The sequence below is a fragment of the Ursus maritimus genome, unplaced genomic scaffold, assembly GCF_017311325.1.
Source record: "Ursus maritimus isolate PB19 unplaced genomic scaffold, ASM1731132v1 scaffold_9, whole genome shotgun sequence".
NCBI lineage: Eukaryota > Metazoa > Chordata > Mammalia > Carnivora > Ursidae > Ursus > Ursus maritimus.
The window spans coordinates 23,626,846-23,639,093 of NW_024427107.1; the positions used below are offsets into that span (position 1 = coordinate 23,626,846).

Sequence of the window (12,248 nt, forward strand, 5' to 3'; positions counted from 1 at the left end):
CCCAGAAAAAAGTAGACAGGAGTTGTAAAGGTGATATTATTTTAGAGTTTTAGTTTGGTCCCTTTAGTTTTATCCCTTGGATACCCAGAAAAAAGTAGACAGGAGTTGTAAAGGTGATATTATTTTAGACTTTTAGTTTGGTCCTCTCCTATGCCAAAACCGTCTGGAGTCAAAAACATTCTTCTGAAATAGTAAACAGAGGAGTGTCAACCGGTTGGATGCTCATCCTTTAGGACTCAGGTAACCTGAAAATAATCATGCTGTTTTTTGGGCTTCTGAATTTTGTAAATTGGTACATTTTAATGATACTGCAGCATTATACTTTAGCTTATTTTTAGGTGTTTCTTCCACTGTGTTGGTACAGTGGATTCCCAATTTTATGCAGTATCTTTATATCCTCTCCTTAGTCTTGGCAATAGGCACTCAATACCTCTTTAACAAGTAATGAACAAACGTGTATACGGTTGTGAAGAATTCCAGAAGACACATGTCAAGTATCAGCATCACATGAACAAGCTTCACTTATTTCTTACCAACCCAAAGGTTGGATTAAATTACCATTCATTTTTGTCCAAGTCGCATAAAGTATTATTACTCTGTGCTAATAGGCTACAATCATTTTCCGGAAAGAAAATAGATTTGGGGGCCTAGAAAATGACGCCCACGAGAATAAAAGATAATGCTGGGTTCCAGCCTTTGTCTTTTGTGCATGGCCACCTCTCTGTCCTCCCACATTCTCATTACAAAGCGTTCAAGTTGGGAAGGGAACCCGCACGCAGGCTGAGCGTTTGCGTGTTCTTGCAATTAGAGGCGGGCGTGCGGTGTTCACAGCTCCGTCCGTAGGGAACGCGCGTGGCAGGGAAGGTTGCACGCAGGCTACGTATTCTGCGCACGCGCGTGCGGCTAATCCGGCCCACGCGGGCCTCTAGGGGCGGGGCGTGCGCTGCAGGTTCGAGCCGCGGTCGGGTGGGGAGCTGGGTCTCAGCGTTCCTCCCTGTCGCCGTAGCGCCGTCTGCCGCCGCTTCTCACGCGCGGGATGCTGCTTCTGACCTTGGGCAGCTCGTGCGCGGCCGGACTTCGGCTCGGCGGGAAGAGGACGGTTCCATGGGCGGCCGCCGCTCTTCGAGGCCATAGGGTGGCGGCCTCGCGGGTGGCCTCCTGTAGCGGCTCCTCGGGGCTGGTTGGTTGCGGAAGTGTGGGGCTGCGGGGAGCCTCGCCGCTTCTCGGGCGTCGGGTGCGAACGCAGGTCGGCATTCTGAAAGCTTGAGGACCGAGGGAGGGTTTGGGGGTGGAGGGAGCGTCGGGCCTGGGGACTCTGGTGCGGCAGGAGCCCTCTGCGGGGTGCGCAGAGGCAGCGTGCCTCGGACTCGGGAACAGGTCAGGGGTCCCGGGGTTTACAGCACCCACGAGCCTAGGGGTATCCGTTCGAAAGTGGTGGTCATCTGGGCGGTTCCAAGTAATTCACAGGTGGTTGCAAACCCAGCGGGTTTGTGATGACTTTCACCATTTTCTCTTCTATCTCTGAGCGGAAGCTCGGAAGGGGTAATTTGCAACGAAATTAGATGCACCGCCTGGTGACCGAACCGAAAGAACTCAACCTGACTCTAAGTTTGTTTTATTTTCTATTAGATGAGGCTATTTTAAGGAATTCTTTTGCTCCCTGAAAAAGGGGATGGAGACGTTAATCCTCTCATTTTAATCTGAATAAATTGTCTCCTAATCCTGCTCTGTAAAATATCAGAATTCGCAAAAATGATTGAAACTTGGAAGAAATGTTTAACATGGGAATTGGAATCGAATTAAACTTCAGAATAAAGGGATTAGGCATACCTTTTGCATTGTGAAGGGTGTGTGCTGTGAAATTCATTTTTAGACTTTCGGGGACCTCTTGTTTCTGTGAAATTTGATGAAGATTTCAAGTGAAATATTTTCTTAAGAGGAACTAAGGGATACAACGGGATGAATAGGGAAAGAGTTACTTTTTTTAAATACTATCTATAGTATAAACATTTTAGAAGTCTTAACGGTCTGGACTTAAACAATTTGCATTTGCAATGTTTTACTTAGATTATAGTCACATTAATTTTTTGAAAAGCTAATGCATTTGAATTTTGACAATGGAACAAGAGTGATGTTTTCATTAACCACAGAGTGAAGAAATTGTTCCATTAAAGTTTTTCACTTGTTCAAGGGCACACTTTATCTAAAAAGCCTTGAGCAGGGATGCAAACCTAGGTTTTCAAACTCCAACTCAGCAGGTGACTACTTGTGACTGGAGTTAAGGACAGCGATTTTGTTAGTTTGATTTCTTCAGCTCTGTGAATTATTTGGGAGAATTCCTTAAATCACCTCATGTGACAGGTTCTCTTTTACTCTTCATTATAATTTTAAAAACTTAAAAAAATTGAAGATTGGTCTAAAATGCTCTTTATTATGCACTCACGTTATAACGGTCTCTATTTCAATAGATACCTCCTTGTTGGGAAAGATGCATTCAGTGCTTACATACACAACTTGAAAAATCAGAAGATGGAAGGCTGATTTATACTGGGAATCTGGCCCGAACAGTATTTGGTGGGTAATAAGAAGTGAGGGTAATTTCCTCCCTCGGCCCCTTTTAGTTGTAAAAAATGTACTTCGGATATGTTATCTCTTGTTTTAACATCTCTTAATTGCAAGATATGAGGAAAAATTAGGTTATAATTGTTTTTTTTTCTTGTGGCCTGTTGAATCAAGATTTAGAGGTATGAGAGCTTTGCATTTTTAGGAGATTTGAAAAAGATTTTTGAAGACTGTTAAGACTTTGTGATCTTATGTCTGGGTACTAAAGGTTCCATCCTTTAGTCACTTCCCAAGATGTTTAACAACAAAATAGGACAAAAAGTGTATATTTGTGTAATGTTTGAATATGGAGAGGAAAAAATATATTTTAAAATTTGGCAGTTAAAGTAAGCATATAATACTTCTATAATGAAAAAATATATTTCTTTTACATTTTTTGAGGTCACCTTAGCATTTTCAAGAAACATGTTTATTTGGTGTCTTTTCTGGGTGGTAGAGAGTACTGGAGAAGACAAAGACAGTGTATTATTATTATTTTTAAAGATTTTACTTATTTGCTTGAGAGAGAGAGAGCATGGAGGGAAGGAGAGAAGCAGACCCCCCATCAAGCAGGGAGTCTAATGCAGGGCTCAATCCCAGAACCCTAGGATCATGACCTGAGCTGAACGCAGACGCTTAACCACCCAGGTGCCCAAGACAGTGTATTAAATAGCTACAAGTTTGAAGCTGTTTCCTTAGCTCTTAATTTGGTATTTAGTATGAATAATTTATTAGGGAGGTCAGAAGAACTTAGGTATGTGTTTTGTTCATGTGTCTGAAGTTGTGTTTCATCTCAATAATCTTAAAGTATAATCTGAAATGTCTGAAGGATTACTGTATAGCCAAGTCAACCATAAGATTTCAGCACCTGCATTTGCATTCCTGTATTTGATTATGCCAGTGTCATCGATCATCTAACATTTACTCTGGAAATCTCTATGTTCTCAAATGTATGGCATCAAAATAGAATGTTTAGAATACAGTTTTAGGTATTTAAAGCTTTGGCAATAAGGACTGATTGTAATCACTATTAAGAGGAGCTCTGAAGTTAACTGGGAGAATCCATTTTGGGTGATCAGAAATTTCTCCAGGAGTCAGTGCATGAATAGGCCATTGAGCCTGTGTCCCATCTCTGGCCTGGGATACCTGTTTTTATACTATTGAGAGATGTTAACAGTGATACCCATGATACCTTTCCTTCTGAACAGACACCGTTTCTTCAAATGCAGGAAAGGCTTATTAATTTATTTCTTGCTTATTAATTTACTTCTTACTTCCATTTGACTCCATTCTATAAAGAAGAGAATGTAAATAGGAATTGATTTTGGTGTGGGTAGGATGTTATGTTTGTAGAATAGCATAGCTATCCATGGTATTCAAAGTTCTAGAATTATAATTTGTTTAGGAATTTAATGTTTGAGCTTTTTCAGTACTCAACTCTGTATCCTTTTCAGGGATTACTATGTTTTCTATGTGGAAACTGAGAGAGAAATATTTTTTCTATGTAAAACTGAGTGAGAGACATTAGGATAGAGGTACCATTCTTGGAGATTCTTTAAACTACCAAATGGGGCCTCATTTAAAGACATTTGAAGGGTCTTTTAGTTGATAGTTCTTGTTAATTCATCAATAAATAATTACAGATGTCATAGTAGTCTTATTGTAGGATAAGTAGAATTGGAACATGAAGAGTTGTGAAAGAAGGGCATCTCAGGCATGGAAGTAGTATGAGTGAAGACACAAAGATGGGAAATCCCAGAATATGTTTAGAAGATAGTAATTACTTCAATCCAGGAAAAATAAAGTATATATGTGTATTGGTTTCCTCAGGCTTTTGAATACATTTCCACAAACTTGGTGACTTAAAGCAACAGAAATTTGTTCTCACAGCTCTGAAAGCTAGAATTCTGAAATCAGGGTGTTGATAAAGGCCATGTTTTCTCCGAAGGTTCTAGGGAAGAATTCCTTGCCTTTTCCAGCTTCTGGTGGCTCCCAGCAATCCTTTGTGTTCCTTGGCTAATGGATACATAACTGCATAACTCCAATTTTTGCTTCCTAATTCAGATGACCCTCTCTGTGTCTCTGTCCCGTTCTGTCCTTATAAGGATATTCTCATTGGATTTATGGCCCACCCTATTCCAGGATGATCTTATCTCAATTTTTTATTATCTGCAAAGACCCTTTTTCCAAATGAGGTCACATTTGAAGGTTCTGGGTGGACATGAATTTTGGGGTACACTCTTCAACCCACCATAGTGTGACAAAGTTATGGGGAAAAAAGAGGTAGTTGGAAGGACTAAGGAGGCTTTTATATAGGAAGCATCTTTGTCTCCATTGTATCCATGTTGTATGTGTACTGGTGTCATAGCTGTAGGAGGAAGGAAGGAATTATTTTTAAATTATTGATGCAGGATAATTAAGCCTTCAACCAATAGCAGTGTGTGAGAGTGTGTTATAGTCTCACCAACAGAATGTGTTGTCAAACTTTTTTGGTTTTTGGCAGTTTTGGGGAGGTTGCAGATATTTTTCTCTCATTTGTCTCTACTTTGTTTATGTCCATGTACATTTATAATGTAATCAGATTTACCTGTCTTTCGCCTTGATTGCTTCTGTGTTTTGAGTCATAATTAGAAAAATTTTCCCATTCTCAGATTATAAAGAACCTCATGGATGTTTTGTTATATCTCTATGGCTTTATTTTTTACACTTAAATCTCAGGATTTTTTGGAATTTTCCTGGTAGATGGTATGAGGGATGGATTGAATTTTATTTTTTTCTGTATAGCTATCCAGTTGTCCCAACACCACTTTTGCCCACATATTTGAGATTTTTTTTTTTGAGGTTTTATTTATTTATTAGAATGTGTGCGGAGGAGCAGGAGGAGAGGGACAGGCAGACTCCATGCTGAGTACGGAGCCCTGCACGGGGCTTAGTCTCACCACCCTGAGATCGTGACCTGAGCCAGAATCAAGAGTCAGACACTGAACCAACTGAGCCACCCAGGTGCCCTGAGATTGTATCTTTATACTAAATTTTCATAAGCAGTTAGGTTTATTTTTAGATTTCCCATTTTGTTCTATTGATCTATTTATTTGTGCACCAGCACTACACCATTTTAATTATAGTCTTATGTTTTAGTATCTAATTCCTCCCCCCAACCTTTCTTTTCTTCTTTTGTTTTTCCAAATTAACTTTATAATCAACTTGTCTAGGATCTCAACTTGTCTGTTTTCTAAACAGATGGTATTTTTGTTGGGATCATGTTAAAATCATACAGTCAAACTAAGAGAAATTTACATTTTAAGTCATTTATTTATTGTGGTAAAATATACATAACTTAAAATTTACCATTTTAAGCATTTTTAAATATGTATTTCAGAAGTCATTGATTTTTAATCTTTTTACTATGACAGGTAAAAAATATCTCACTGTTTTAACTTGAATGTCTTTTCTTGGTAAAGAAGTTGAATATATTTCCCACATATTTCTTAACCACTGGTGTTGTGTTTTTTGATGATTTGCTGTTTTAATCCTGGGCACTTTGTCTAATAATGTTAGTCTCATATTTGAACATTTAATGTTAGGTATATGGAAGTGCTTATTAATAGAGTTTTATTTAATAATCTGGTAACTGAATTAACATTTATAGTATTCATAAGGCTCTTTGAGTAATATTAAATCTTTTATTGGGGAACTGAAGTGGAGACCAGTTAACCCTAAAGCAGATTTCCTACCTGGAGAGGCAGTACAGTGTACTGGCCAATGGCCTGGACCCTAGAGTCAAATTGCCTGGGTTTGAATCCCAGTACTGCCTGCCTCTGGGTAACTTTGTGACATCGAGCAAGTGCTTTATTTTTCTCATGTCTTAAATGGGAGTGAGGATGATAATTATACATCTGTTTCATAGTGTTTTTTTGACAATGTCACGAATGAAATATATAAAGTATGTAAAGTACTTAAAACAGAGCTTGGAAAATAATCACTATATGTGTGTTTTGATTTTGTTGTTTTGATGATGATATAAGAAGAAAGGTGGAAGAATTAATTGGATAGATTGATGCTTTTATAAAATCTATAAATATTAATACTATCCCTTTCCCCCCCCCGTTTAGGTGTGAAATGTTTCTCTTATTCTACAAGTGTCATCAGCCTTGCATTACTACCATACATTTTTGCACAGAACAATATTATGTTTGGAAGTCTGCCTTTGCAAATATTATTTTATGGCATCATAGGAAGTTTCACAGTGATCACTCCAGCACTGCTTCACTTTGTTACAAAAGGCTATGTCGTTCGGTTGTACCATGAAGCTACAACAGACACTTACAAAGCCATTACTTACAATGTTGTACTTTTAGAAACGAGTACAGTGTTTCACCAGAATGACGTGAAGATTCCAGACAGCACACATGTGTTTACCACATTTTATGCTAAAACGAAATCACTGTTAGTTAATCCAGGGCTCTTTCCAAACCCTGAAGATTATAACCACCTAATGGGTTATGACAAACCATTCACTTTTGATATGGAAGAAGACAGTGAGAAGAAACAGGTTAAAGATGAGAAATGAGTCTGTTGTTTTTTAGATTTGTGCTTAAATGTGATTGATGTTCCAATGTATAATAATAAAATTGCCTTTACTTTTGTTTTCTATTAGTGACTGATGGGAAATAATTTGAAACTGTATCAAACAACTTTTAATTTTCAGAGAATTATATTCCAATATAATAAATATGCTATGTTTGAAAAACAAATCTTGTAATATTCTACCATTTGTGTTTTTAAAATGTGAAAATACATGTTCATGCTGGCATACACATGGATAATTTTGTATAATAATTGTGGTTGTCTCTAGGCTGGGGATCAGGTGTCAAAAGCAAATGGGAGAGTTGTTTTTCCTTTACGTTTGGATTTTTCTAGGTGTATAGATACTAACTTTGCCCACATTAAACACTGCTTTCAAAAGTTCTAAAATTATGGGAAGCAGTGTTAATCTTCCATTGGTTTGTAGCACAGGTTTTTGCTTATCTTTTCAGGCAAAGTTGCCCATAATAAGGATCTCCATGTCCAGTTGAATGTGGTAGCTACAGGAGAAATGGTGACCTAAGTAGTGACATCTTTGGTGGCACTCCTCCCTTGGTGTAACCTATCAGAGTTGGAAAATCATAGGTACTAAATAGATGGGACTGTAGCTTTTATAGAATTGCAATCTCTATGCTAATTTTATGAAGTATTGGCATTTTAAGATTTTTAACCTCTAATTGTAAAATGAAAATTGGTTCTTCTGAAGGATTTTTGGCAAGGAACAAAAGGCCTCAAGTCATGCTATTTAGATCAGTAGATAAACTTACTAAGTGCCCGGTGTGTGCCAGATACTGTGCTAGTTGTCAGAGTCATAGTTAAGAACAAAACACCCAGGGGCGCCTGGGTAGCTCAGTCAGTTAAGTGTCTGCCTTCAGCTCAGGTCCTGATTGGGATCCAGCCCCGCGTCAGGATCCCTGCACAGTAGGGAGCCAGCTTCTCCCTCTCCCTCTGTCATACCCCCTGCTCGTGTGCGTGCTCTCTCTCTCGTTCTATCTCAAAATCTTTTTTTTTTTTTAAGATTTTATTTATTTGGCAGAAAAACAGTGAGAGGGAACACAAGCAGAGAGAATGGGAGAGGGAGAAGCAGGCTCCCCCACTGAGCAGGGAGCCCGATGGAGGTCTCAATCCCAGGACTGGGATCATGACCTGAGCCAAAGGCAGATGCTTAACGACAGAGCCACCCAGGCCCACCTAAATAAAATCTATAAAAAAATATATATAGAACGAAACACCCCGTCTCTATGGAGCTGCCTAATGTCTCCAATTATCTGCCATGATGGTAAATCTAATCTTCATGGCTTACCTGTGTATGAGAAAGGTTGATGGGGAAGCCCCAGAAACATCATGAGTTCATAGATCAGGTCTGAAGCTGCCAGAGGCTTATAGGACAGAGCATAAGGTGGAAAAGTGCACCTCTTTCTGAGACCTAGAGCCTGCCCTCTGCTAGGATCAGTCAGCTCGTGATCCTCACAGGAGGCAGGCTCTAGGTCTCAGAAAGATGAACAAGATGGTACCATCCCCATCTTCAGTTTGGGCCTCTGCCTGCCTGCTCCTCTGTCCTATGTCCCCTAGATATATACCTGTTGCTATCTTGGCAGTTAATGTGGTATTGTTCCATAAAAATTTTTTTTCCACGATCAAATGTTGATCAAATATCAGTAAAAGCAAGAAAAAAAAAATCACGCTTAGTTCCATTCCTAGAAGAAAAAACAGCATTGTATTAACAATTTTAACATTTTCTTCCAAGAGTCACTTTCTTCATCACTTGTTCTGAGTGTACCGTATCTCTTTCTTCAAATGTCCTGTATCCATATAACCATTCTGTCACCTGTGTAGTGGAATGAAAAACCTATTTTTATTAGCATCAGAATAATTCAGAAGACAACTTGGTTGTTTAGGGAAAAGAAAAAAAAGCTTTAAGACTGAGAAAGATGACTTCTCAAGTGCATGCTCTGGAGAGACACCAAGAAGTAGGAAAGGAACAGTATGTGTAGAATGTGATTCATCACTGAAATAAGTCAGCAGAAACAATTGAGGCCAAGGTAAGGAGGAGAAATTTACACACATCTCTCTATGCCACTTTACTACCTTCACCACAGGTGTAGTAAAATCTTGGAAAGGTTGGGGAGGTGAGGAGTCTCCCACTATCTATACAGGAAGGGCGTTGAGTCAGTTTTGAGTCTTAAAAGGCAGGGTGATCCTGGCTTAACATCTGAGTTACAGTAGTAATATACCCACTGATAATAAAATGTTTCATAATCCCTTTTCTAATTCATTATCCCGAAAGACCAGATTTTAGAAGCAAAAGTAACAAAGAGGCCATTAGGTCTGAATGATAGCTTGGACACAATTTTAGAAATTGTATTCTGATTTTTTCAGATACTTCTGTTGTTGGCTTCCTTTTTGTTGAGCATGTCAGTCATTCAAAAGTAGAAGAGTTGGATGAATCAATGTAACTGTCATTCAGATTCCACAATTACCAATTTGTTGTCAATATTGTTTGATTTAGACCCCAACCAATTGCCCTCTACTTTTATTTGGAAGCAAATCCAGATATCATAACATCTCTTTCTTAAATATTTTGTAACTCTACCAGATAAGGACTTAAAAAATATAACTATAATGCCATTATAATACCCAAACCACTCCCCTCTCCCCAAAGTTATCAAATATCCAGTCTGTTCAAATTCCAATTCCCTCCCCACATTTTGTTTGGATTAATACCTAAGTAAGTTCATGCCTTATTCACACCAATTTATGAAATGTCTTTTAAGACTCTTCTAATCTATGGACCCCTCTATTTCTTTCACTTTGTTTTTTTCTCTCTTGTAAATTGTCTGTTGAAGAAACAGAGTTCTTTGCCCTTAACATCTTTTTTAACATCTTTTCTGATTGTATTCCTAAGGTGTAGACTAACATGTTTCTCTGTCTTCTGTATCTCCTATAAATTGGTAGGACTTAAGGCTTCATCAGATTGAGATTTGATTATTTTGGACAAAACTAATTCATAGATGATGATGCTTATATTATCTATTGCTGCATTAACAAATCACCACCAAAAGTTAGTTTTTTTTTTTTAAGACTTATTTATTTGAGAGAGAGTGTGTAAGCGAGCAGGGGGAGGGGCAGAGGGAGAGGCAGAGAAGCAGACTCCCCACTGAGCAGGTAGCCTGACGCAGGGCTGGATCCTAGGACCCTGAGATCACAACCTGAGCTGAAATCTAAAATTGGATGCTTAACTGTCTAAGCCACCCAGGCGTCTCAAAAATTAGAGGTTTAAAACATAATAAACTGGCCTGTTGCTCCAGTATCTGGAGTGGCTTAGGGGAATGCTTCTGGCTCAGGTTCTCTCATGAAGTGGCAGTCAAGCTATCAGCTGGTGCTGCTGTCATCTGAAGGCAGAACCGGGGCAGGAGGGACTGTTTCCAAGGTGGCTCACTCACAGGAATGACAAACTGGTGCTGGCTTTTTGGTGGGAGGCCTGTTTCTCATCACATGGTTCTCTCTTTAGGGTTACTTGCTTCCCCTAGAGCCAGTGATCGAGAAGAACAGCATGGAAGACGCAATGATGTATATGATCTAGCTTGGAAGTTGCACACTCTCGTTAAGCCATATTTTATTAGTTACAGAATCAGCCTTTTTCATTGGTGGAGGGGCTTACACAAGGATTTGGATACTAGGAAGTAAGAATCATTAGGAGCCATTTTGGAGGCTGGCAACCACAGTGTTCATCCATCAAGAAGTTCACAAAGTCTTTCTGTGTCTCTCTTTGTGAAGTTAGCAACACTTGATGCTTGGTGCCTAAGCTCAGTAATTCATTAGGTGTTGCAAAATGGTTATATTCTATTTTTCCTTTTTTCATATATTAGCTGAATACTTCTAAAGGTAGAGAAAAGAGTATAAGGAGGCAAGGGAACCTTGTCCCCATCTACTATCTGGTTATCAGTAAGTAGTTCAGTTTCTATAGAAAAGTCAGGTTACATGCTTGATTCTTTCCCTTTATCAGTTTTCAAAAGAGTTGACTTCCTAGCATCATCTAATGATTAATTAGACTTTTAAAAAATTATGAGCTCAGGGTGCCTGGGTGGCTCAGTTGGTTGAACATATGACTCTTGGTTTTCAGCTCAGGTTGTGATCTCATCGTTGTGAGATCAAGCCCTGCGTTGAGCTCTGTGCTAAGTGCAGAGTCTGCTGGAGATTGTGTCTCTCCTCTCCCTCTGTCCCTTCCCCCGCTCGTGCTTGCTTTCTCCCCCTCTCTTAAATAAATAAAATCTTTAAAAAAATTATGAGCTCATAGTTTAAAATATATTTGGTGTATTTCAGTTCATTATCTTAATGTTTGTATAGTCTACAGGTAGGTTGAACAATGGTCCCCCAAGATATTCATGTCTGGAAACTGTGAATGTCACATTATATGGCAAAAGGGATTTTATAGATAGATCTTGGGGAGATTATCCTGGATTATCCAAATGGTTCTAGTGTAATTACAGGGTTCTTACAAGAAGGAGCAGGAGGTCAGAAGAGGTGATGTGATGATGGAAGCAGAGATGGGAATGCTGAACTTTGAAGATGGAGGAATACATGGGTTGCAGCTCTGTAAGATGAAAATGGAAGGAAACGGGTTCTTTCCCCAGAGTCTCCAGAAGGAACCAGCTCTGCTGACACCTTGACTTTGGCCCCGTGAAACGGATTTCAGACTTCTGACCTTCAGAACTGTAAGAGAATAGATTTGTATTGTTTTAAGCCACTAAATTAGTGGTTACAGCAGCAATAGGAAACCCATCTTTGGACAGTGGGGAAAGTCTTCATATTGGTTATCTAATATGCTAAGGTGTTCTAGGCTCCCTCTTGTACATTTTCTGCCCCAGACCCGGAACCAGCAATTTCTCCAGAGTCTTTGTTCCTTTTAGTGGGAAATGGTATTTTTTTTTTTTAAAGATTTTATTTATTTATTTGACAGAGATAGAGACAGCCAGCGAGAGAGGGAGCACAAGCAGGGGGAGTGGGAGAAGAAGAAGCAGGCTCATGGCGGAGGAGCCTGACGTGGGGCTCGATCCCAGAAC

General features: G+C 39.2%; 1 protein-coding gene across 2 annotated transcripts in view; it reads left to right on the plus strand.

The window, feature by feature from the left end:
• Positions 1-7,355, plus strand: part of TMEM70 (transmembrane protein 70) — an 8,727-nt gene extending 1,372 nt beyond the window's left edge. Inside the window, exons 1-3 of one of the 2 annotated variants that reach the window (XM_040626059.1) lie at positions 908-1,246; positions 2,469-2,574; positions 6,714-7,355. In XM_040626059.1, coding sequence (XP_040481993.1) covers positions 1,037-1,246; positions 2,469-2,574; positions 6,714-7,171 — 774 coding nt within the window. In that variant the 5' untranslated portion in view covers positions 908-1,036 and the 3' untranslated portion in view covers positions 7,172-7,355. Of the gene's footprint in view, positions 1-907; positions 1,247-2,468; positions 2,575-6,713 lie in introns of those variants that run through there. The other variant, XM_040626060.1, reaches the window with a different exon arrangement.
• Positions 7,356-12,248: the final 4,893 nt, after the last annotated feature.